The sequence below is a fragment of the Vidua chalybeata genome, chromosome 13 (assembly GCF_026979565.1).
Source record: "Vidua chalybeata isolate OUT-0048 chromosome 13, bVidCha1 merged haplotype, whole genome shotgun sequence".
Classification (NCBI taxonomy): domain Eukaryota; kingdom Metazoa; phylum Chordata; class Aves; order Passeriformes; family Viduidae; genus Vidua; species Vidua chalybeata.
In genome coordinates this window covers 3125299-3149995 of record NC_071542.1, presented here as the reverse complement: position 1 = coordinate 3149995, position 24697 = coordinate 3125299, and the positions used below count along the sequence as shown (strand labels likewise).

At 54.0% G+C, this 24697-nt stretch overlaps 4 protein-coding genes, 1 long non-coding RNA gene and 1 other non-coding gene across 6 annotated transcripts; 3 read left to right on the top strand and 3 right to left on the bottom strand.

The window, feature by feature from the left end:
- The first annotated feature begins 134 nt into the window (after positions 1-134).
- LOC128794746 (uncharacterized) lies at positions 135-2028 on the top strand. Its single transcript, XR_008433262.1, has 2 exons — positions 135-217; positions 1718-2028. It is a non-coding gene; the product is annotated as an uncharacterized LOC128794746 (long non-coding RNA).
- Positions 2029-2775: 747 nt separating this feature from the next.
- On the bottom strand, positions 2776-10338 carry PATL2 (PAT1 homolog 2). The gene is given in 20 exon segments (XM_053954944.1): positions 2776-3161; positions 3361-3513; positions 3591-3688; positions 3766-3906; positions 4179-4338; positions 4569-4711; positions 4869-4913; positions 5202-5302; positions 5383-5497; positions 5612-5750; positions 5826-5903; positions 6021-6175; positions 6373-6459; positions 6576-6743; positions 7133-7198; positions 7307-7375; positions 7496-7782; positions 7905-8007; positions 8425-8505; positions 8507-10338. Coding segments are annotated over 20 exon segments (2424 nt in total). The 5' UTR covers positions 8702-10338; the 3' UTR covers positions 2776-3121.
- A 495-nt stretch (positions 10339-10833) lies between these two features.
- Positions 10834-13340, top strand: B2M (beta-2-microglobulin). The gene is made up of 4 exons (XM_053954943.1): positions 10834-10943; positions 11103-11381; positions 11852-11887; positions 13068-13340. The coding sequence occupies exons 1-3, from the start codon at positions 10883-10885 to the stop codon at positions 11863-11865; spliced, it is 354 nt and encodes a 117-aa protein (XP_053810918.1). The 5' UTR covers positions 10834-10882; the 3' UTR covers positions 11866-11887; positions 13068-13340.
- Positions 13341-15279: 1939 nt separating this feature from the next.
- Positions 15280-20941, top strand: TERB2 (telomere repeat binding bouquet formation protein 2). Its single transcript, XM_053954958.1, has 7 exons — positions 15280-15439; positions 15868-15949; positions 17168-17313; positions 18180-18238; positions 20435-20523; positions 20632-20720; positions 20799-20941. Exons 1-7 carry the CDS (start codon positions 15376-15378, stop codon positions 20939-20941), a joined length of 672 nt encoding a protein of 223 aa, XP_053810933.1. The 5' UTR covers positions 15280-15375.
- Positions 20942-21615: 674 nt separating this feature from the next.
- Positions 21616-24326, bottom strand: RPS17 (ribosomal protein S17). The gene is made up of 5 exons (XM_053954394.1): positions 24222-24326; positions 23858-24009; positions 23270-23375; positions 22124-22189; positions 21616-21740 (listed from the first exon to the last, which is right to left on the bottom strand). Exons 1-5 carry the CDS (start codon positions 24222-24224, stop codon positions 21660-21662), a joined length of 408 nt encoding a protein of 135 aa, XP_053810369.1. The 5' UTR covers positions 24225-24326; the 3' UTR covers positions 21616-21659.
- On the bottom strand, positions 23549-23680 carry LOC128794963 (small nucleolar RNA SNORA71). The gene has a single exon (XR_008433336.1). It is a non-coding gene; the product is annotated as a small nucleolar RNA SNORA71 (small nucleolar RNA).
- Positions 24327-24697: the final 371 nt, after the last annotated feature.

Genomic DNA, 24697 nt, shown 5'->3' with positions numbered 1-24697 from the left:
GGAAGCGCCCGCCACGCCTTAACCCGCGGGGCGGGGCCTCGGCTGCGGGAGGGCTGCGGATTGGGCAGAGTCTCTTCCCGCCCCGCCCCCGCCACCAACGACAGCCAATGAGCGCCGCCGCTGTCAGGCGCCGCGTCGTCACCATGGAAACGGGGGTGCAGGCCGTACCATTGTGCCGGCGGAAAGAGGAGCGCGGCCCCTCCGCCCGGCAGCAATGGTGAGCTCAGGGCGGCGTGTCCCCGCAGCGCCCCGGCCGAGGGGGCCGCGGTACCCTGGACAGCGAGCCCGTGCCCTCTCGACAGCCCGGAGCGTACTCCCGTATCGCCCAGAACATTCCAGGCTGAGCCCCTTCCCCCTCAAAAAAATTCCCAGTATGAGCCACATAACCTAGAGATGTCCCAGCATGAATCCCATACAAACTCCAGGACACCCCAGAATGAGCCCTATACCACTCCAGACATGTGGCAGGATGAGCCACATACCTTGAAGATATCCCAGGATGAGCCATATTTGCCCCCAAGATGTTCCAGGATAAGTCCCAGACCCTGATGATGTCACAGGATGAACCCCATATATTCACCAAGACATCCTAGGATGAGCCCTAAACCACTTAAGTCATCCCATGATGTGTCACACACCCACCAGGATTTTGCAAGATGAGCCTCAGACCTTAAAAATGCCCAGAATGCACCCTATACCCCACCAAGACATCCCAGGATGAGACCCATACCCCTCAAAGCACCTCAAGATAAGTTGTACACCACCAAAAACACACCAGGATAAGCTTCATACCCTGGAGGTAGACCAGGATGAGCCCTATAAGCCCCCAAAACAGCCCAGGATGAGTCCCATACACTGAAGATGCTCCAGGATGAAGCCCATACACCTACCAAAGCCTCCCAGGGTGAGCCACATAACCTCAAGACATCCCAGGATTAACCCCATACTCCCACAAGACATTCCCAGACAAACCCTGTACACACCCCCCAGGACATCCCAGGATGGGACACACACCTTGAATCTGTTTCAGGACTAACCCCATACAATACCCAAGACAGCCCTGGATGAGCTCCATACACCCCAAAACATTCCAGGATGAGGCCCATACACCCACCCTTCCCCCCCAAGACAGTGATAGCCCACAGTCATGGGTCACCACCATTCTGTGGGGCCAACAATCCTCTCAGGAGAGCACCAGGAGGAGCTGGGCAGGACAGATGAGACACCCTTGACTTCCATCAGCTCTGGATTAAGGGAGAACATCCAGATGGCAGGTGAATGATCTGGGGGTCCTTGACCTGCAAGACAGCCCTGAGCTGGATTCATTCCTGGGTGCTGCCCCATGGAGAGGGTCTGTTTCTCCAGGTGGGAAGCACTGGATGCTCTGAACCACTTGGCTACAGGAGAGTAACAAAGAGATGGGTTTCCTTCTTTTCCCTCAGCTGTCTCCTGTAATGGAGCAGCAAAATCCAGCAGAGATCTCCAACCTTGAATGCTAGACAACTTGGTCTAGCACACATTTGCAGCCAGGTCACACTTTCATCCTTCATCCACACTGGCACTCAGGCAAGGAGCAAACAGAGCACAGCTTATCCTTATCTGAAGGACTTGCCAGTGTCCTCCCCAGTTCTTGCTATCAATGAGCAGCTGCTAATTCCCTCCTGCCTGAAATTCTCTCAGGGATTTGCAACAGCAAGATCTGTTCTTTCACTGGCAGGTGAGACCCCACACTGGAATCCTCCCCGATTGCCTCAGTGGGGTTGGAACAAGGGGCTCACCCCATGGAGAACCTGCCAGTGTCACTCTTTTGAAGAGGATAGCTAGGAATGAACAGCTGTCCCAGAAAACTCCCTAAGGATAAAGCATGAGGAGCATATACATCCTTTAAGATGAGCAGGAGAGGCAGCAGGAGGAGATACAGCTGCCAGAAGGAGTGGGAGGTCCTGCCAGATGGACTTTGCACTCTCTGAAGGAGAAGAAACTGAGCTACCTTGATGAGCAGTGGAAATAAATCCCACCCAAGCCCTACAGCCTTATTCTCTGTAAATTCTCCATTTGGCCCCTGAAGGATGCCCTTTTAAAGGAATAGTTTTATCCAGTCAGGGTTGGAGCTTGGACAGTCTGAGGATGAGACAACTTTCACTGCAAACCTCTTTTGAGTACACACCAGGCTTTGGGTGCCAGGTTTAGACATCTGGGTGGGTGAAGGTGGCCCAGTCCCAGCTATCCCATAGGATTAGGGGAAACCCCACCATAAAACCAGGCAGGAGCTACCAAGAGTCCCACAGCAGGAGTAGATATTGCACACACACAGCCTCAGATACAAAAGTGAGGATCAGCTGGGGGTTGTCAGAATTGCTTAGAAAAATGCTCAAGGTACTTCATTGTGACCACGACTGGAAGACTTCAGACTAAATAGCCTTTGGGAGCTCATCAGAGACAAGAGGTACTTTATTACCCACCCACATATGTTTAAGACCTCCCCACCATATCCCTCCCATGTGTGCATCAACCGTTACTTCCCTCTCAGGACAAGCTCTGACTTATCTTCCCCACCACATCCCTTCTTTCCCAACCCACTCCCCTCCCTATGTGCTCAGGTATGTGGGACCTCTGATCCCCTCTCCAAGCACTCCTTTCTCCTCCTTGATCCTCTGAGCATCCCCTCCCCTTCTCCTTGCCTTTTGCCAAATCCCGGTCAGGGGTCTCCCTGCCCAGCAAAGCCCATAGTTCCACTGTGCATCCAACATAAGCTGCCCCAGGAGCCAGAGGAGCTCATTAATCACCTTTTTATTTTATTTCAAGCACTGCACAGAATGTGCCATAGACAAAATCCACCCCCAGGTGCTCCCAGCGCCCCTGTGCCCTGCCTCAGCCCCTGCTGTGACCCAGCACTCACCACTGCCAGGGGGAGGCCAAAATGAGTCACACCTACCCACCCCCCCGTGCTCCCAGGCACCAGGACAGGGTGGCATCAGCCCCTTGGTGCCAGCCCTGCCCCTGCCTGTGTCACCCAGAGTGCCCCGCACCAGGGTAAGTGTTCACTTCCAAAGCCATGGCATTGGGCCCTGCCCGTTCCCAGCACCACCAGCTCCAGACCCCATCCCCCAGCTCCCAGGGCTCAGCAGAGCACGTCAGCCTCCGTGGGCAGCGGGGAGCACCTGCAGGGAAAGGATGAGGTTGGACTATCAGGGTGCTGATCTGTCCTGAAGAAGTGGGAGCAAAGGCACCAGGCTCAGCTCAGCCCAGTAGGTATCTGGAGATAACTCCAAGCGGGGGGATGGAAGCAGTGAGCCCCCAGTGCTGTCTGCTCCTGCTCCCCTGGGGATCCCCAGGAGAGCCATTCCAGGCAGTACTCACTCAGCCATCTTGGTTGCCAGGTGGTAGACAGTCTGCTTGTCCAGGTAGCGGCAGAAGAGCAAGACAAGGTTGCTGGGCAAGAAGAGAGGCTCTGCCAGCGAGGCTGTAGGCAGGCGTGACAGCTCCTGGGACATCAGGTACACAGTGTCCGTCCTGGGGGCACCAGCACAGGGGGTGAGCACCCCATGGAGCAGTGATAAACCCTCCCCCCAGCTCACACAGTCCCTCACCATGCCTCGAAGTCCCCTCTGCATGGCTTCAGTGGTGCATGCGAGGACAGCAGCCTCTCTCCGTGGCTCAGCAGGGAATAGAGCAAGGAGATGCCAAACTGCAGGAAAGCACCAAGAGTGTCACAGCCAGCAGCAGTGGCACCCCAGGGACACAATGAGACTCAGGGCCACATACCTGGTTCTTCAAGGCCATGGTGAGGGGGAGCTCCGAAGACTCGGGTAGAGGCCGGGTGAGCTCCTGCAGGACCTCGATGAGTTTGCTGAAGGTCATCTCACCCACCACCTCATTCAATGGGCTGTAGAGCAGGGGGAGAGACTGGGCAGGGCAGAGGGGAGAGCAGGAATCTGAGATCCTTTGACCTCTCACAGCCACACTCCCATCCCAGCACTTGGAGGGGAGGGTCACTGCCACCAGGACTGCTGGTGGCTGACTCCTGGAGGCCTTCTCCCCATGGATAGGAAGAGGCTCCTATCTCATGCTAACCCCACAAGACAGGCTCCCCTCATTGCCCAGGGTGCCACCCCCAGCAAGAACAGAGGAGGAAGGAGACAGCCCAGGTCATCCCTGCCCTGGCTGGAGGTGCTTGCCTCATCCAGCATGTCCTTCTTCATGAGGAAGGGCAGGTGGTAGGTGATTGTCAGCAGTATCTTCTCCCTTTGCTCGCCATTCAGGTGGGGCAGCAGTCGGGCCACAAGCTTCTTGCCCTTCCGCACACACAGCACTTGCAGGAATTCATCTTCTGTCTCCCTGGGAACAAAGGCTCCATTGGCACAAATCTCAAGGGACCTGGAGCATCTCTGTCCATCCAAAAGGACCAGCATCAGCTCCACAGGAGGACAAGATTCATAGGCAGGCAGTGATACATGGAAGGAAGGACCCAATCCTCCTGTGATCCAGATCTGCTCATCAGTGACCACCTCAGATCCACCAGGACCAGGACATACTGCTTGCTCCTTTTTCCCACAGCACAGACTCACTCATCACTGCTGCAAGCCCTGATTTTCAAGGCTTGGTAGACACTCTCCACTTTTTGGCTCTTCTGCTCCTGTCTCTGGGACTGTTGCTCCCCCAGGGACATTTTCTCTTGCACCTCCTCTACTTCCAGCAGCTGCAGGAAGAGCTGGAGAAATGACACAGGGTAAGGAGGAAGCTTGGACATCTTCTACCCAACTGGCTATCCAGGACCCTGCCTAGGTAGACATCCCCTTAGAGAAATCCCTGGATGGAAACAGAAAACCTGGACCATCCTGCCCTTCCCCAAATCCCCACTCACTCACCTTCTCGATCCTGTGCAGTGCCCGCAGCCGGTGGGTCCCTGCAGCCTTTGGGAGGGTAGAAAAGAAGGCACACAGGTTACAGCCATCCCCAGACACTGCCACCAGCACTGGGTCAGCTGCTCCCTGGGGATCAGAGGTGACTTCAGGATACAGAGCAGTCCCATAGGGAAACCATGGCCAGAGCCCAGTCTCACCCCTTGGCCAGGCACAAACTGCCACTGCAGAGGTGGTACCTCCTCCAACTGTGTGCCCCATCCTACTGCTCAGGGCAGCTCCTAAAGCAGCACTCCTGGCAATTCAGGGCCCCAAGCAGCCCAGCTTCCCTTCACCTACCTCCTCCTCTACGAGGGCGTGGTGCACAGCATCAATGGCCCGGCGAGGGCTGTAGCAGGTGGACACTGTGACCTGGCCCAGTGACCCAGCGATGCGCACCACTGCGGAAGAGTGGGAACATGGTGACACCACATCCCAGAACTCCTCGCTCACCCCCTGACCACCTGCCCCAGCCCCTCACCAGAGTCATAGGTCTCCACTTTTTGGATGAATGGCGTGACCAGCTTGGGGGGCTTGTTGCGCCTGCCCAGCAGCTCCTCCTCCGCCTGTTTGCGCTCCAGCCGGTGGTAGTAGGTCTGTAACAACAGGAAAAGGCAGAAGTCCCCTCCACCAGTCCTGGAGGATTTCTCCAGCTCCCAAAGCCCCACCCTAAGGGGAACAAGCTGCAGGCGCTGCCAGCAGGAGCTCACCTGGTAGTAATAGTCATCATCAATATTCTCACTCTGCAGCTGCATCATCTCCACCTTGATGACCCAGTCCTTCTCCTTGGAAGTCATCAGCCCAGCATAAGGGTCCACTTTACGAGACCACAGCTTCTTGGGGGAGACACTGGCACAAGAGAAGACCTCAGCCCACTGTGACCACCCAGAGCCCCCCTGCCCTGCACCCAAAAGACCCCCATACCTCTGCACCTGCCTGCCCTGCCGCTGCATCAGGATGCGCTGGTGCTGGGGGTGCAGCTGGGTCATGTGGCTGGGTGTGCTGCAGGGGACACCAGACAGGGGTCAAGGGGAGTTTTGGGCCACCTCCAGAGTGAGGTGATCCCCAGCTGCTTTGTAGGGCCCCTCCAGTCCCACCCCAACATCTCACTCCTGCTACCTGAAGTTGAGCTGGCCTGTAGCTGAGGGGCTGAAGAAGAGAGCAGGGTCCAAAGAAGAGGACATGGGCCTGAAGTGCATGCCCAGGGGCCGCGGTGGGCTGCCTACGGTGGAGGACCCAGGCTGGAAAGGGGTCGGAGGCACATACCCTGCTGTCTGAGAGGGAGAGAGGAGATCAAGGATCTCAGCCTTCCCCTCTGAATATCCCAAAGGGGTCAGCTAGCTCTGTGCTGGCTTCTGGCTCCCATTCCTCTGGCAAAGTGCTACCTACAGACACTGCCTCTCCCTATCCCCTGCCACTCCAGGGCCACCTGAGTGGGGCCATGGCAGTGGCTCAAAGCCCACCACGTTACCTGGTTGGGAGTGAAGACTGGAGGGAGTCTGCAAGCCGGCGGGAAGGGTTGAGGAGAGCACGGGGAGCGAGGAGATATCAGGGGCGCCTGGTGCAGAGCAAGAGACAGGAGGTGTCACTCAGACAAGCCTGTCCTCGAGGCTGCACCTCCAAGGAGGGGAGGCAGAGAAAGAAGGGATGCAAGAGTACCCCCAAACCTGTTACCTGTGGGAGAAAGCACTGGGGGAAAGGCTTGGGGGACATCAGTCTTAAGTCAGGGCACTTGAGCGGGGAAGACCCCCCGTAGCCCCTCTGCACAGGGGAGCCAAGGAAGTCGAGAGCCATGTTGGCAGATGGTGGAGGTCTCTCCAGGACCTGGAGAATGGCTTTATCCTGTGGGGAGGAGGCAGCAGCAGGTGGGAAGAGGGCACAGCTGGGAAAAGTTTAGCTCCCTCAGCAATGGTCAGCTCACTAAAACCTTTGGTCACTGCTCAACCAAGATCAGCTGGGCTCCCACCCTGGTAGTGTGGAGCAGCTGGAGACCCATGGGAACACCCAGCATGGGGGTTCCAGTCCCCCCAGACTCAACCCAGGTGAGTTTGCCTTCAAACCCAGGCTTTACTTTGAGTGGGCACTCACAGCCTTGGCACCCAAGACACATCTGGGCACCCCCAGAGCCATTTGGAGATGCCCCAGGTGTCCCAAATTCCCTGTGTGACCCTCATTCCAGTGTAGTGGGGAGCCCTTAGCCACTTCCTGAAAGGCTGGCTGGAGGTACCCACCTCCAGCATGAGGTGGCGTGGGACACTGCCAGGGCAGGAGCCCCATGCCGTGTGATCCATTACCAGCTGGAAAACAGGGAGATGTTGGCATGAGGTAAGTGAACAGGAGGAGAGAGCAGGGGACACCACAGGAGCCACTCTGCCTCATCACCAGATGGGTGGGGACATTTTTACCATGTCCGCCTTGCCAAACTCTTCCCAGCAAGTCCCAGTCCCGCTGTCCAGCACCGCCGAGTCCTGGCTCTGCAAGGAAAGGGGAGTTAAAGGTCTGCCTCCCTGCCCCAGTGCCCTCTGTGGGGCAGGACCTACAGATGGGGGATGGAGGGGGGAGCAATAGGACCCCCCCATCCTCTCACACATCACCTCCAGCGTGGGTTTGCTCCGCACAGCTCTCATCACTGCTGGGTCTCCCAGTTCACTGGGCTCCTCAAAGCACTCCTGATCTTCCTCCTGTTCCTCAGTCCCCAGCTCCTCTACCTCTTCCTCCAACTGAGAGTTAACCTGCTCCATCTCTGGCTCCATCCCACCTTCCTCCTCGTCCAGCTCCTCAGCTGCTCTTCCAGTTGCCTCTACCAGTGCTTTGGCCACCTCAGGGCTTATCTCCGGTACCACCAGGAGTTTTGGGACATCCTCCTCTGTGGAGTCTCGGTCTTAGAGGGGGAAAGCAGCGCACAGCAGATTGGGTGAGTGCCTAGGTAGTGCCCACTAGGGTGTCTGCTCCCCCCAAGTGCTGGCAGGTCTCTCCAACACCAGGACTCCCCTGAGGTCTTACCTAACCCAAAAGTCATCTCGTTGTACAGGTCGAGCTCCTCATCCTCCTCAGCCATCTCTTCCAGCAGAAGTGCATCTTCCACCAGCAGAAAATCCTCGATAATCTGGATTTGGAAGCAGCAGATTCCTTGCTAAGGGAGAGGTAACCCTAACATGCTCCCAAAATGGGAGGGCACCCAACCTCCCCCTCATTCTACTGGTGGTGCCAGGCAACCCACAGGGCTCACAGCTAGAAAAGGGAAAAGCAGGAGCCAGCGGCACTGCCAGGACAGGAGGACAGGACCCGCAGCTTAGCCCAGGGACGCTGCCGGCACGGAACGGCACCAGTGCGGCTGGGCTGAGACACCTTTAGATTTCAGAGTGAGAACCCATACGAGGGCACGGAAGAGCATCCCACCAGCACCTCCAGGGCAGAGTCTGCTCCGAGACCGACCGCGCCGGGGAGCGCCAGCCGCGGAGAACGAGCACCGCAGAGGGAGCGGGACGCGGCAGCGGGTAGCGGAGCAGGGGCAGGCACTCACAACGCGCTCGCCGCCCTCCGCCATCCCGCAGTGCCGTCGCCGTCGCCTCCTCCTTCTCCCGCTCGCCCACCCTCCGTCCGTCCCGGGTCCCTCTACGGGACCACACTGCCCCCGCCGCCCCTTTTATGGGCCGCCCCCGCCGCCCCGGCATGCGCCTGCCGTACAGCATGGCGGCTCCCAGCGGCGTCCTACGCCTGCGCACTGGCCGGGCCGTGCCCCCGCAGGAGGAAGCCCTGGAACTGGGGGAGCAGTGAGGATGGAGAGGTTCAGTGACCATGAGCCCACCTGCGGCTCTCGGAGCACAGAATACCTCAGCCCGGCTTTCCCCACTGCTGCCGTTGCTCCTTGACTGCCATGCTGTTCTCAGAGTTGATAGCCTTCTGAGGAATTATAGAAAACTGGTGGGATGTGGTCTGTCGGGATTGAATATTCTGGTAGGTAACACCGAGCACAGATGTCAACACGAGCACTATAAATTTCTGCATCCCACAAAGCATAGCGTGCTGCCCTTATCCCCCTGAATTATCCTCCTGAATACCAGGAGCACCTTGGTCTTGTCACCCACTCCCAAATAATTCTCCCAATATTCTGCTAATAAAAGCAGAAATGTCCCCAAAGTGGAAGATTTGGCTACTCTAACCAAATCATTGTGGCTTTTAATAAACGTCATGTGGAAGAGTTGTGCTTCTCTTTATTGGGAAATTCTGACAGGTGGTGTGGGTTACAGTAGAGTCATTGCCAGGGATTCACATCCCAAAGGGCCCATGGAAAGGATCCATGTCCTGCCATCCTCTCCGTGAGGCAAGGGGAGTGTTCACATGGGCAGAGCCAGATTCACCGGTGGGACAGCTGGACTGGGGTGGTGACTCCTGCTGTGGTGACCCTAGTAACAACTCTGCCACCGATGGAGCACTCAGGGATTATTTCTGCCAGAGCCCTGAGATCCCTGATAAGGCTCTGGCCACAGCTGCATCTGTTTATCCCACACTGAGAAAAACATGGAGTGTTTTCAGCTGCGTGGCTGGCACTGCTCACTGAGTAGCCAGCAAACCCAGCAGGAGCTGGGCCAGTGGGAACTGATAACAAGTGTTTTCAAGATTTTCCTTTGCTTGGCCTCTCCTGATTTACCTGCTGCCTTTGGAGTGTTCTCCATACATGCTTTGTTAATTAAATTTGTGCTTTAATGAATTGCATTTAGAGGTGCATTAAGAAAGCAGGTCCTAAAGGGACTTGGTGTTTAGGTACTTATACCATGCTGCTGTTTTCTCTCTATTAGCAGTGACTTTCTTTTCTTTTCCCTTTATTTTCCTTCCAAGCAGCACTACTCAATGTCATTCCTAGCCTCAATAGGCTTTGGTGATCACAGTTCTTCTGGAGGAGGCACCAGAAAACCTGGTTCTTTTCTGTTAGAATTCTCATGTTTTATGTCAGGGTGTCTCTGCTGTGCTCGAACAACAGTCAGTTTCTCACCCTGCAGTGCTGGAATGAGACATTCCACACAGGTTTTGAAAGAGATTAAAAAAGGAAGGTGGATAGCTTACTCCACTATAGGCTGTTGGTGTAATACCAGCCCTGGATGCAAAATCTTCTGCAAGAGGTGACTTTTACCCCCACTTAAGTTGGTAAAGCTCTCTGTGACCATCAAGTCAAATTATTCCTCCATCACTGCCAAGGCCACCACTAACCCATGCCCCCAAGTGCCACATCCACAGGGCTTTTAAATCCCTCTAGGGATGAGGACTCCACCACTGCCCTGGCCACCTGTGGCAAGGCTGGACAGCCCTTTCAGAGAATAACTTTTCTCCAAGATCCAATCTAAACCTTTCCTGGTGCTACTTGAAGCTGTTTCCTCTTGTCCTCTCCTTTGTTCCCTGGGAGGAGAGCACAACCCCACCTGCCTGCCCCCTTCTGTCAGGGAGTTGTAGAGAAAGAAGGTCCCCCCGAGCATCCTTTTCTCCAGGCTGAGCCCCCCCCCCCCCCCCCCCGATCCCTCAACCGCTCCTGGTGCTCCAGCCCCTTCCCCAGCTCTGTTCCCTTCCCTGGACACGCTCCAGCCCCTTAATGTCCTTCTTGTCGTGAAAGGCGCATAACTGACCCCAGGATTTGAGGTGTGGCCTCAGCAGTGCCCAGCACAGGGGACGGGCGCTGCCCTGGGCCTGTGGCCATACCGGGGCTGGTGCAGACCAGGTGCCATTGCCGACCCGGGCTCACGTCCAGCCGCTGTTGCCCGACGCCCCGGGGTCTCTGCCCGGGTCTCTCCCTCCACCCGGCGCGGAACTGAAAGCGAAAGCGCTTCTATGCTGGCTCGCATAACCCTGGAGCTCCCGTTCTGCCCGGAAACCGATGACGTAGAGGCCGCTCCGCGCCACGATTGGCCGTGGGTTCCGAAGGCTATAAAAGGCGGAGTGTTGGTGCGGATGGGGCATTCCGGGAAACGGCGGGGCAGCGAGCAGCGACGATGGCGCGGGGGGCTCTGGCGCTCGGCGTGCTAGCGCTGCTTGGCCTAGGGGCGGCCGCTGGTGAGTGCCTGGGGCGGCGGGAAGGGTCCTGACGGGGGTGAGGGGTTGCGGGGTCCCGGCGGCTCCGGGTTACTGTGCCCGGGTGGGTGGGCGAGTGTTGGCATCGAGGCGATGCCCACGGCAGCCCCGCTTCTCACTTGCCCTCGCCCCTCTCTCCAGAGTCGCCGAAGGTGGAAGTCTACGCCCGTTCACGCGCCGAGGAGGGAAAGGAGAACATCCTCCACTGCTTCGTCGCTGGCTTTCACCCACCTAAGATTGACATCGAACTCCTGAAGAATGGGAATCCTATTCCCGACGTCAAGTACGGGGACTTGTCCTTCAACGAGAAGTGGCAGTTCCAGCGCCTGGTCTATGTGCCCTTCACCCCCACAAGGGGTGACACCTTCTCTTGCAGGGTGGCGCATTCCACCATGCCGGAGCCACGCATTTACCGATGGGGTATGCTGTGCCTTCCCTCCTGCATGCTGGAGCTCCTTGCTTTATATCCATGCTGTCTCTGTTCATTTTCATGGGAAGCAGGGTGTTGTAACAGAGTGGGGTTTGAAGGTCTTGTGTTAGAGATAGAAAGCTGACTTGGCTTTAGCCAAAAAGGCTGTTACGTGTACCTGCGAAGGATTCAGGGAGGACACGTGCTGCTATTAATCCATAGGGATTTGGTAATGCCGTGTCACTTATCTGTGCCTTGGTGAACTTAACTAGAAGGCGATGGGTCATGCAGTGAATTTTTGCTTTATATTGTGTGAATATAAAGAAGGACGCAGCAGTCAGGGCTGATGGTGTTCACCTAGCCTCAGATACAGCTAAAGGCAACTCTTTTTACCACACTGGGGCTGTTTCCGGGGGGAACCTTGTGGGGACAGGGGTGCCATTGGCCTCCAAGTCTAATGCTCTGCGCTTCTTTCCTGCAGAACCAGACTTCTGAGCTGTGTCTGGGATAATCCACGGTGAGTTATTCCCATGCTGTGTGCCATGCTGGTAAGGGAAACACAGACCCATTTCTGTAGGGAGGGGGGTTTGAAAAGCTGAGGAACAGAAGCAACCACACCCAAAAAGTAGATCATATTTGGGACACAAAAAAAACCTCTTCCCACACCCTTTCTGCCCACTGTTTTGGTCTGGTTTTGGCCACCCTGTGCATACAAGAGTTCTTTGCTCTAAAAAAGGAGAACTTTCGAGAAAATCTTCTCTGCATGTCGTTGCTGTGTCAGGTAGATGCTGGGAGAGTTGTCACAGGTCCCCTAGAGCTCCCTCAGGCCCTGAAGTGCTGTTTCCTGTCAGGGGAGAAGCAGGAAGTCACTGTACCTAAGATCCCTCAGTGTGGATGGCAGGCTGGTTAAGCCTGTGGCAGGGCAGCTCTCTGTGGGATTCATGAGGCCCAAAGCAGAAACACTTTTGGGTTTATTCACGGGTGTCTCAATCTGAGGGCTCCAAGTTCTTCAAACTACCTGCGTGTAACTGATCTGGATGTAGCAATGGGGAAATTCTAGTTTAACACTTGATAGGGAAAAGAAACTGAACATGTGGGTCAGCTGACGTAATCCTGGTTGAAACAGTGTAGTTCTGTGCCCTCTTAGAGGCTGGATAACGATTAACTGTTCCTGGGACAAGCCTTGACACGACCCTTTTATGAAATGCCCCAGTTCCTGCAGAGCAAGAGAAAGTTGTGTACAGTCACTCCTCTGGTTTGTCACTCGCCTTTGGGCAGTGGGGGTGCAAGCCTGGCCCCAAGGCAGGGTCTGGAATGTGCTGTGCTCACACAGCACCATGGCTTCGGTTGGTGGGACATTGGTGAGGGATGCCGAGTCTGGCTGGAGATGGGACGTGGGTGACTTCACTGTGGTCTGGGGGACAAAGATTTACTGAGCTGGCGTGGAAAGAGTTGAGAGCAGGACAGACTCCTTCCTGGGGTGGAGAACAAGGATCCTCTTGACTTGTTGAACTCTGAACTCCACCAAGGAGGGGACAGAAAAGAAGTTTCTGCAGGATTTTTACCGGAATCTCACTGGAAGGTGGTTCTGCAGGGATGCTGCAGACTGCTCTGAGGAAACTGGTTTTTAGTTCTAAAATAATTGCAGTTGAAGGTGTCACTAGAGTGACTAATGTCAATCTACTCTCTCCATGCAGATCTGGAACATTCTTCTTGCAAGAGAGAGTCTTCGCAAGCTTCTGTCCATTGTTCATCATAGCCACAAGACTGATCAACTTCCTTTCAGAAATTCACTAATAAGCCTTGTTAACAATATCACTTAGGCACAGCATCAAGGGAACCCCGCAGGCTTTTTGAACATGTTGCTAAAAATGCCCCCATTACTGCTTAAAAAACAATGGTAACTCTTCACTGCTCAAAAATTTGCAGGATTTTTATACCTTAATAAACTGCTACTCCTTAAAATGTTTCTTCAGAGTCATTAGACAAGCTGATTTCACAGGCTCTGATGGCCACTGGCTTGTGGGTGGATAGGTAGCCTTGGTGGCACGATGGGCAGTTGTGCTTTTCTTATCCCACTGAGAAGATGCAAGAGCACTTTTCCATCAATAGAGAATTAAAGATTTTTTTTGCTGATGTGGTATCTGCCTGGCTGGAGGTTCCTGTGTGGCTCTGAAGGGAAGGCACAAGGTTTAAAAAGGGATGAAGAACCTTGGGGATGCAGGGTGGGACACAGAAGGAGCGATGACAGGGAATGGTGCTCACTCTAATGGGAAGAACTCTGGCAGATGCATCTTGGAGTGTGTGGTGTAAAGCTGAGCCTGGGGGAAGCAGATATGTGTGTTGGTGAATTTCAGTTCTCGTTTTCTCTGTGCTTGAGCCCATGGAGAAGTGCAGTTGAGGCCAGTCCTCTGTTGTACTGTGGGGGATTGATGACGCTACCCAAAACCAATGCTTCTGCCATCAGCTTGTTTTTATTTTATGAAGAAATCAGAATGATTGCTTGAGGAATATTGTATCCAAATGGATTTAACTAGTATCACATGTATGGGATCAAGGGATCCTGGTGACTCAGGGCATCCCATGTCTCTTCTTGGGTATATTAAGATTTGTTGTGATGGTGTCACAGAACATACAGAACATACACTTGAGATTTTTGATGGATGTTGCCTTGTTGCATAGCTATTTTAATTATAACTTTTTTTTTTTTTTTGTTAGGGATTAGGAAGATCCAGGCTGTTGCAGTTCCAACACCCACATGGCAGCTTGCTGAGGGGCAGGGGGGGCCGTTATAGGGATCCCTTTGGGTTCATCAGAGGGGTGCTCAAGGCAGGACAGGCGGGGCTGTCATGGCTGGGCAGTTGTGCACAGTGCTCATCTCTCAGCACGGGACAGCAGGACACAGCTCAGCCTACAGCACCAGATGTGCTCTGGAAACTAGGCAGCCCCAGCAGTGCTCCCTATGTGAGAGAAGGTGGCCTGGGAGAGGGCAAAAGATTTCAGCTTCTCTCTCAGAGACCTCAGTGGAGCAGCACAAGGTGCTGTGTGAGCCCAAGGACCTGTGGAACATGTCCTGGCCTCCTCCTATAGATCATGAAGGGCCACCAAAGTGCTTTCCACTACCTCAGCTCCACCTTTCCTAGCCTCAAGAGCACCAGAATAATTGCTGGGTAACCACTCTGCCAAGAGAGCTTCATCCTAATTAGGACAGGAGTGAAGTCGACTGCAGAAACGGAAGATTTAATGGAGGCAATGTGAAGTGACCCTGTCTCCAAAGGACACATCATCATCTTCCCACACTGGGGCTATCTGCCCTGATTGCATCTGTGGGATTTTTCTGTTCTTTCTTAAGAAACATTCTGATGGTTTACTCAAAAATTCCCTGTCTGTGGAAGACCAACACATGCCTTTAAGTGCTGAATTTCAGGACTATGACCAGAAATAGCTTCTCTGTTTTATCCAGCATCCTTGGGGTTCTGAGGTACTCGGGATGTTGCTCTGCTGCTGCTGCTGGCAGCAGTTCCCAGGGGATGGGTTATCCTGAGGGATATCTTGGGAAGCTTCAAGCATGAAACAAGCCTCATTTGTGATTTATGAAATAAAAGCAATTTTTCTGCAAGCAGTTTCCAGAATCAGCAAAATGCACTGGTTTTTCTGAGAAAAGCTTCTAGGAGAGCAAGATTCGAGTCCAACTCCTAACTCTGCAGGGGACACCCCAAAACCCTACCCTGTGTCTCAGAGTGTTGTCCAAGTGCCCTTTGAGCTCTGTCAGGCTTGGGGCTGCCCTGGGGAGTTGTTCCAGTGCCCGACCACGCTGTGGGGGAAGAACATTTCCCTAATATGGAGCTTAAAGCTCCCTGACGCAGCTCCGCCGGGTTTTCCCAGCACCGCTTCCCCTCAGGGCGGTTCCCGCCTCCTTCCAGCCCCTCAGGGCGGTTCCCGCCTCCTTCCAGCCCCTCAGGGCCCTTCCCGCCCTCGTCTCGCCTCAGGGCGGCTCCCACCGCGATGTTCCGCGGTCACCGTGCTTGGTTCTCGCAGAGCGTCAGCCCGGGCCCGCGGGGGCTGTGGGGTGAGGGGGCCAGAGGACAGCGAAGTCCAGGGGAGCCCCGGGGCACAGAGCTGGCAGGAATCTGCAGGGGAATTGGCAGGGGCACAACCCTGTCACCGCTCAGGGGGAATTAGGAGGGGAGCACAGCCCCATCATTCCTCAGCAGGGCACAGCAGTGGGGACACAAACCTGTCACCCCTTCGTGGGACTGAGACCCACACAACAGAGCAGAGCATGAGTTTGGCCAGTCCACGGTGCCCCCACACTGAGAAAAAGCCCTGAACAACCCTCAGGGGAGCAATGGGAGTCCCACAGCCATGGGGAGCTGTCACAGCTTCCACTTCAGGGCCCATCTCTGCGGCCCCACAAGCAGCTGTCCCCATCGCAGGTCACCCCGAGGTGGGAACCCCCTGGATGCCCATCCTCACCTCACTCCCTGTCCCCTGCAGCAGACGGTGGCGGGACAATCGCCCACTGGCTGGATGCCGATTACCTCTTCAGCAGCGATGCTGCCCACCCTGACACCCGCAGGTGGGCAAAGGAGGCTTTAATGTATTTAGTGAAAAGAATTTCATGGATATTGACATCTTGTAAAAGTCAAGGGTGTGTTTTTAAAGTTATGGCATGGACTTACTTCCCAGTGGGGTCGGGAAAACTCACACCCACACTAAGCTTTAGATAGATGGCATAGAGAAAAACCATCCATGTGTTGAGAAGGGCTTAACTGTGATATAAATTATTAAATTGGTTTCTTGCTGGCTGTGAATTATCAGCTGGAAAATCAGCATCTAAAACAGAGGTGATACAATTCCCAAGGAAGGAACCTACATCTAAAAAGCCAGTGTGAATTAATGCTAAAAGGAAGCACTGGGGTAAAAATGAATGGAAAAGGGCTGAAATACTTAATTTAAAAAAAATAGAGATCTATGGAATATTTTTACATATATAAGGAAAGTCTTAAGCACTTTCCTCACTTCCTCAATATCAGTGAATATTTATATTTATTAATTATTTAGTCATGTAAACATACATATGGGAAAGGAAGCTGACAAGTTTCTTTTAGGCTTTGCTAGGCTGAACTAAGTAGTTTCTTTTTGACACACCAGTACTTAAAACTGGCTTTGAATTTTGGAATCTTTCAACCACCTCCTCCAGCTAAGCGAGGGGAATTCCAGTAAACACGGAAGAACAACTTTTCTTCTGCAACAACATGCTGCCAGACCAGCCAGCTCCCCCAGGGGAATTCTCGATCCTTTTTTTATATATATATATATATATATATAGTCAATGTATATAGTTAGATAGGTCCTTGTGAAAAAATGTAATCAATTATACACATCCTTAAACCCAGCAAACAAGATTTAATTCCCCTCTAAGGAGGATAGTGAGGGCTGGAACACCCTCCATCTCCACTTCCTTGCTCAGCTTGTGAGCAGGGAACCAGTGTGGTGAAGGAAAATTGTAGAAAAATCCTGTCTTTGCCCTCCCCGATGTAGTTTCACCTCAAGAGCAGAGTGGGACTGTGTAATCCCTAAAAATACATTTACCCTTGTCACTCCTCCCTGCTGCCCCTGTGAGGTGCTGGCAGCTGGGACTGTAACAGAACGTGACTGGTAGAATCTCACAGGTAGAAAATCACAGAAAATTAGGTGCTTTTGGCAAAAAAATCAGAGCAGACAACACTCCTCTAAATGTTTTGGTTTGCTTCCAGGTTCGCCTTTGGAAACCAACTCTCTTTCTCTCTTCCAGCATACATGAGAGTCTCAGTTACTTGGAGGGCAGAGCCACGGTCTTTCACTCCTGTTACCTCTCAGTGTGTGCGAGCACCCGAGCTAGAGAGAGGCCCTCGGTGGTTCTGGGCCACTTTGTCCTGCCCCCTGCCTGCCTGCATGAAGGTCAGGCAAAAAAAAAAAAATCATCTGGGGATATTTTCCCAGGGAAATCCCCCATGAGTACAGCCTTGGTGCAAATTAGAACTGACAGTTACTTGTCTGCAGGGAGGGACTTTTCATTCTTGCTTGGGAGTGGCTCTTCCTCCCAGAGGGCAGAGTATGATCCATCTATTATCGCAGAATGGGCTTGACCTTGAACATTCCCAGGGATGGGGCAGCCACAGCTGCTCTGGGAAACCTATGCCAGGGAAAAACCTCACAGGGAGGAATTTCTTCCCAGTATCCCATCTAACTCTGCCCTCTGTCAGTTTGAAGCCTTTCCTCCTTGTCCTGTCACTCCAGACACTTGTCTCCAGTCCCTCTCCAGCCCCTGGAGCCCCTTTAGGCCCTGGAGTCTCCCTGGAATCTTTTCTTCTCCAGGTGAGCACCCCCAACTCTCCCAGTCCGGCTCCAGAGCAAAGGGGCTTCAGTCCTTGGAACATCTCCATGGCCTTCTCTGGACTTGCTCCAACAGCTCCACATCCTTCTGCTGTTGGGAGGAGAGCTGGAGGAGCACTGCTGCTCCTGAGAGGGCCAGAGGGGCAGAATCCTCCCCTCACCTGCTGCCCACACTGTGGGACGAGCCCAGGACACACAGCCAGGTCATATCCATGAGCTTCTCATCCACCAATACCCCCAAGTTCTCCTCTGGGCTGCTTTCAATCCATCCTTGCCCACCCTCAATTTGTTCTTGGGATTGCCCTGGCCCAGGGGTAGGACCTTGCATTTGGGCTTGTCCCCAGAGGCACCTGCAGGGCATCAAACTGGCAGCAATTGCCACAGTCCTGTTTTTTGGAGCTCTCAGTCACTATTTTCATTGTTCTTGTCAGAAATCAGAAGGAAAATTGGCCGGTTTATTTGGGAGAAGGCAGATGCCCTTGAAGAACAGGTAAGATGAAAAATTTGTACTGCACATGTGCTGGAGGATGAGCTTGTGCTGAGCAGGGAGCTTTCACAGGAATTTAGGGGAAAAAATAGCATATATCATTTTTGGGAAAAGGGGCAGGCAACTCAGGAAGCATTTAAAGACATCCTTGGGTCATGCAGAAAGAAGAAAATCAGAAAGGTGAAAGCCCAGTTAGAACTTAACTGGCCACCTCTGTAAAGAATAATACTTTTATAAATATTTTATTAACAAAAGGAGGGCTAAGGAAGACCTCCATTTTTTATTGGAGTGTCCATCACCAAAGCCTATGAATAGGCTGAGGTACTTAACACCTTCTTTTCCTCAGTCTTCAACACTAAGACTGGTTGGATCAGGAAAAACATCCCCCTGAGCTGGTAGACAGGCATGGGGAGCAGAATGGACCCCCAGAAATCCAGGAGGAGGCAGTCACTGTACTGCTGTGCCACTTAGATGCTCACAAGTCCATGGGTCTGGACGGGACTCATCCCAGGGTGATGAGGGAGCTGGAAGAAAAGCTTGCCAAGCCACTGTCCATCATTTATAATAAGTCCTGTCTCACTGGGGAGGTCCCAGATGACAAGATAGTAATTGACACCCATCCACAAGAAGGGTTGGAAGGAGGATCTAGGGAATTAACAGACCTTTCAGTGTGACCGGTGGCAGGGAAGGTTATGGAGCAGATCACTTTGAGTGCCAGCACATGGCACATCCAGGAAAACCAAGGGATCAGACCCAGCCAGCATGGATTTAGGAAGGGGAGGTTCTACCTGACCAACCTGATTTCATGACAAGAGGATTCACCTGGATGAAGGAAAGGCTGTGCATGTGTCTACATGGACATCAGCAAAGCCTTTGACACCATTTCCCACAGTATCTCCTGGAAAACTGCAGCTCACAGCTTGGACAATTGGTGTCTGGTCACCAGTGGTGTCCCCTAGGGATCAGTGTTGGGCCCAGTCCTATTCAATATCTTTCCTGAAGATCTGAATGAGGGGATTGAGTCCACCATTGGCAGATACACAGGTGACACAGTTGAGTGGGAGTGTGGTTCTACTGGAGGCTAGGAAGGCTCTGCTGAGGGACCCAGACAGGCTGGATCAATGGACCAGCGTCATTTTTATGAGGGTCAACAAGGCCAAGGTCTGGGTCCTGCACTTTTGCCACAATACCCCTGCAGAGCTACAGACTCAGATGAGTGGCTGGAAAGCATCCCAGCAAGAAAGGTCCTGGGAGTGCTGATCAACAGCAGCTGAACATGAGCCCTGGTGGCCAAGAATGCCAGTTGCACCTGGCCTGTGTGGCCAGCAGGACCAGGAAGTGATTTTTTTCCCGTGTACTGGGCACTGCTGAGGCCCCAGCTTGAGTGCTGTGTCCAGTTCTGGACCCCTCAATTCAATTCAAGGACATTTTGGTGCTGAGGAGGTCCAGAGAAGGAACTGAGCCAGGGAAGGGTCTGGAACACCAGGAGCAGCTGAGGGAGCTGGGGAGCTCAACCTGGAGAAAAGGAGGTTCAGAGGGGACCTTCTGACTCTGCACAACTCCGTGACAAGGAGGGTGGAGCTGGGTGGGGGTCAGGCACTGCTCACAGGGACCAAGGGACAGGAAGAGAGGACACTGCCTTAAGCTGCACCAGGAGAGGTTTATGTTGCACATCAGAGAGAATTTCTTCCCAGAAGGGGTGATTAGGCACTGGAATGGGCTGCCCAGAATGACTGGATGTGGCACTCAGTGCTCTCTGGTCTGGTTGGGAAGGTGGTGATTGGTCATTAGCTGGACCTGATGGTCTTTTCCAACCTAATTGATTCTGATTCCTTGTGCTTGCTGTGCTGTGTGTCCCTCCCAGCAAGACATCCTGGGGGGAACAGCACTGGAAGGATTGTCTCCCTTGCCCAGACATATCTAGTCTCCCAGCAGTGTGCTGTTCCAGGGATTCCAATTGCCACAGGCTGAGCTCAGCCCTTTGGTGTGGTGTTTTCCTATCCCGTGTCACTACCCACTCTCCTCGCAAAGCAACTTCCCAGCACTTTTGAAGCAGGATGCCCTTAGATTTAAAATTTAACTCTGAATTATGCTTAAAATCATGAACCCTAAAAATTCACGCACTCAGGAGTGCGTCCCAGGTGCTCTGCAGGTGACCCAGGGCACAACTGTAACTCATTCTTGTGCTGATACTCACAGCCCAAAGAAAATCTGACAGAGGAACCAGAAGCAGCAAGAAACTGCTGTGACAAAGAACCAGAGGAAGAAGTGCTAGATCTGGCTGAGAGGTATTTTCCTACCTTGAGTGGTGGGATTTGGATGCACCCCCAATTCCAAGCGATCCTAACACACAGGAAGTAACACACAGATTTTTTTTTTCCCCCCTCCTGATACAGCAGTGAAGAAACAGACTCTGAAGCACCTGCCCAGGGAGAATTTCCATACCGTGCCCTCCAGGAATACCCGATAAATAACATGGTGACAGGTAAATAAATACACCTGGAAAGGGCTGCAGATGGGGCAGATGGAGCAGGGACTCAGTGAGCCCATCTTCACTCCACAGGCTATGCCTCTGCACGGGACATGAAGAAATATGAGGGGGAACTCCACGACTTTATCCCCGGCACCTCGGGCTATGCAGCATACTGGGTTCAAAGCAAATTTAGCATTTACTGTGAGAAGACCAAAATGAAGAAGAAATGGTAAGGAACAGGTGGCTGGAGCAGCAAAAACTTCAATCTAAGAGCTGCCAGATGATTTATATAAATTATCCGACTGCAGCTCAGAGCATTCAGTATGTTATATAAGTACTGGCTACACTTATAGCAGTATTTGCTTCTTTAAGTAACTACTTAAACTAAATTTCACAACAAACATAAATACAGATATTTCTTCCCAAAACAGAAATATTTTCTTTTTATTCTGGAGCAGGGGGGGGGGTGGTGATTTAAGCTGTGTTTTAACTAGTTTAAACAAGTTTTCCTTCGAGGGACACACTAAGGTCTCCTTGCTTTCATTTAATCAAGGAATTTTAAGACTTTTCCCTTTAAGCACTTGAAAGTGACCAATACGGTTATAAAAAGCAACTTCCATTGTGGTACAGCCTGATGCCTGGGCTGTCCACTTGGAAGAAGCACTGGAAAACCTAGTATAGGCTCCCACAAGCTCCAAGGAGCCACCATGGCTGTTCTCCCACTGCCCCAAAGGCAGGAGAGCCTCTAAAATAACAGCTTTGCACCTCACACCCCAAACCGCCAGGAAAGAACCCAAAAAGATCCTGGTACACATTAAGGTGTTGAGTCCTCTGCGTACTCCAATGTGCCACCCCAAGAACCCACCTTCCCTCATCCCTTGGGTGTCTAAAACCAGGCAGGCTAAGATGGTTTCCTCACGTTTATTGGAAAAGCGACACACAGGGACAGACTCAGAGCGCTCCTCGGGGCGTCTTGAAGTTCATTCCCACTGTGGGCTGTGTCACTTGCAGGTTGGACAGGCTGCCAAAATCCTGGAAAACAGCACGGCAACAATGAGATCAGTCACAGCATCCTGCCCACTGACAGTGGAGGCAAGTTCCTCTGGGAAGGTGTGGGAAGATGCTGTAGCAACACAAAGGGTGGACAGAGGTCTCCCAAGAAGGGGAGACCACTCTGCTGCAGAGATTGACTCCTTGGTGAGGGAATCATCAGAATGGAGGGCAAGGAACACACCCACCCCCTGCTGGTGGCAAAGCCGCCATGCCTCTGCCCTTTCAAAAGCCATACATGAACTAATCCTCCCACAGGACCCAGGGCAGAAGGAAGCCCTTGACACCACCCAGCCACTGAGGGCAGCAGGAGCTGTGCCAGGGATATGCCAGCAGCTGGGCAGGGAACGGTTGTGGCCACTAACCAGGAGCTTCAGCATTTCCTTGGTGTCTGGGTCCACTTCAATGATCTCCTGGTCAAGGGCAGAGACCTGGGGACAGAGGGGAGAGAAAAGGTGTGACTGATAAAGCCCCACAAGCCGAATGTCCCCACAGCCACTCCAGTCTCATCCCACTGGCTGTGGAGAACAGTTCCAGCAGCAGAGCCAGGAGCATCCTGATGGAACACAGCTTTCCTGACTGAACACTGCAAGAGGCCACTGGCACTAGAGGGAAAACCCTGTTTTATGGCAAATCTTTGGAAACTGAGGCCCAGCCTGCTCCAGGCCAAGGCTGCTGAGGAGCTGGTGTTGGACCCCCAACTGCACCAAAGCTGGCAGTCGTCAGTGACACTCACAGCTGCCTTGTGACACAAGTCCACCATGGTGCCAACAAAGGCGGTCCCATCTCCAGGACAACTGTGCTCTTCTGCTCTTTAATCCCAGCAAAACTTCCTCTAGACCTCTCCAGACCCCAAAAACTCTTCCTCCACAGGTTTCCTTCCCCAAGAGCTAACTAACACCAGGATTTTTCTAAGAAACCACAAACAGATTTTTTGTGCTGACACTGCACCAACAGCTGCAGCATGGACATTCCTTCCCTGCTTGGAGTCCCTCCCCTGTAACCCCTCTCTGATACCAACACAGAAACCAGCAGCTCTGCCAGGAGCTGACTGGGAAGATCTGGGAAAAGGGCAAGATGTGATGTGCCTGACGGCTACAGGATTTAGGAACACCAGGATCACATTCCTGGAACAAGGGAAGCCCTCCTGGACCATCTCACCCAGGTGACAGGTGAGATCTTGACCCCACCCAAACAGAGGGTTAAGGTAAGGGGGTTTTACCAAAACCTCCCTCTGGGGATTCCAGCTGCAAGGCAGGTTTTCAGCCGCTCTGAAATATCCTCCTGTTTCCCATCAAATTATTTTTTCCCGAATTTTAAGTTAGGAAAACCAAACCACGAGAAGCCAGCTGTCCTTTCTGTCCCAGGTGGCAGCTTTGGAGGACTCCACCTCGGCCTCCTTGATCCAAACCCTCCTCAGCTCCTCCTGGCTGAGGGTTTGTTTTAAACTTGGGACTGTTTATGGAGATACAGCGAGGCAGGACGGAGCGATGGGGAAGCTGGAGCCTCACCTCGGGGACGTAGTTGTCCCTCCTCTCCCTCTCCTCTTCCTGCAGTTTGATGGAGATGCCGCGGACAGGGCCCCTCTGGATTCGCTTCATCAGGTGGGTGACATACCTGCGGGGACACGGGAGTGTCCTGAGCTTTCCTGGGGTTCATGTCACCCTTCCCCACACCCCCAATCCTGGAACCACAGCAGGATGAGGACAGCTGCCCCCATCCACCCCGGCGATGTCCCACCACTGACCCGGACATCATCCCACAATCTCTAGGGAACATCAGAGACAAAGTGTCCGACAGTAACAGGGTCTGGGGGAGACACAGACCCCCCCCCCCAAACACGGGAAAACTCTCGCACTCCTCTCCCTGCACTATCAATGATCCGGCCACAGGCGGGACCGTAATCACTTTCGAATGCAGGGCTCAGCAGGAACCCCCTCGCCGTGCCCGAATCCCCCAGGACCCTTCCGATGCCCAAACCCCTCAGGACACCCGCAGCTGCCCAAAGCCCATCCGGACCCCCTGCGACCCTCCGGTGTCCAAAGGCCATCCAGGACCCTCCGGTGCCCAACGCGCACTCGGGGCTCGCAGTGCCTCACCCCGCAATCTTGTTGCGCAGCTTCTTGCTAGGGATGATGGCGATCTCCTCGCACACGCGCTTGTTAGTGTGGAAGTCATTCCCTAGGCGCGTGTAGTACTTCTCGATGATCACCCGCGCCGCTTTCTTCACCGTCTTCGTCCGAACGCGTCCCTACGCGGGGTGGGCGGGAGGGCCGCCGGTCAGGCTCCGCCGAGCCCAGGCCCAGCGCCCCCCGCCCCAGTTCCCCCTTCCCCAGCTATTCCGGCCCTCGCCGCCCCCCACTGCTCCTCGCCCCGGTTCCCTCCGATTCCCCCCCGCCACTCCCCGCCGCGGGGGCGCGGGCCCGCCCGAGGATGGCGGCGGATGGCGGGACCCGGACCCACCATGTCGGCGGCAGCCGCGGAAAAGGAGCGGAGGATGGCGGGAGGTGCCGGAAGCCAGGGACAGCCACCGCGCCCCCTGGCGGCTCGGAGGGTGCCGGCGGAGAGGAGCGGCGGGCGGGGCCGCAGCCTGAGGCGCTCCCGCTCCGCCCCGCGCCCCGGAACGGGATGGAGCAGCCCGGGAAGGGAATTCGAGAGAGCTGTGGTGGCAGTGGCACCAGCCCCTCCCACACCTGGCCCCGAGAGGACGCCCACAAACTCGCTGCAGAGTTACCGCTGTGGGACGTGAAAGGAGCCCAAAGCCTGCCCTGCTCCAGGGACACGGGGCACACACAGTGTCCTCTGTGGCAGCGTAAGTCCAACTCAGCCCTCCCCCGCCCCACAGAGAGGAGCCCTGGGTCCCCTCTCCCCTCACAGTCTTGCAGGAGCAGCACCTTCCCTGCCACAGTGGGAGAACACAGGCCCCTCCCATCAGCCTC

What these genes read in the sequence shown, in the direction of transcription:
- B2M (XM_053954943.1), top strand. Translation starts at nt 10,883, where the DNA reads ATGGCGCGGGGGGCTCTGGCGCTCGGCGTGCTAGCGCTGCTTGGCCTA. An exon ending in TGGCCTAGGGGCGGCCGCTG is followed by an intron (nt 10,944 to 11,102) that starts GTGAGTGCCTGG and finishes CCCTCTCTCCAG; the next exon opens with AGTCGCCGAAGGTGGAAGTC.
- RPS17 (XM_053954394.1), bottom strand. An exon ending in GGGACAACTACGTCCCCGAG is followed by an intron (nt 22,190 to 23,269) that starts GTGAGGCTCCAG and finishes CTCTGTCCCCAG; the next exon opens with GTCTCTGCCCTTGACCAGGA. An exon ending in AGGAAATGCTGAAGCTCCTG is followed by an intron (nt 21,741 to 22,123) that starts GTTAGTGGCCAC and finishes GCTGTTTTCCAG; the next exon opens with GATTTTGGCAGCCTGTCCAA.
- TERB2 (XM_053954958.1), top strand. Translation starts at nt 15,376, where the DNA reads ATGTTCCGCGGTCACCGTGCTTGGTTCTCGCAGAGCGTCAGCCCGGGC. An exon ending in GCCCACCCTGACACCCGCAG is followed by an intron (nt 15,950 to 17,167) that starts GTGGGCAAAGGA and finishes TCTCTCTTCCAG; the next exon opens with CATACATGAGAGTCTCAGTT. An exon ending in GTGCTAGATCTGGCTGAGAG is followed by an intron (nt 20,524 to 20,631) that starts GTATTTTCCTAC and finishes CTCCTGATACAG; the next exon opens with CAGTGAAGAAACAGACTCTG.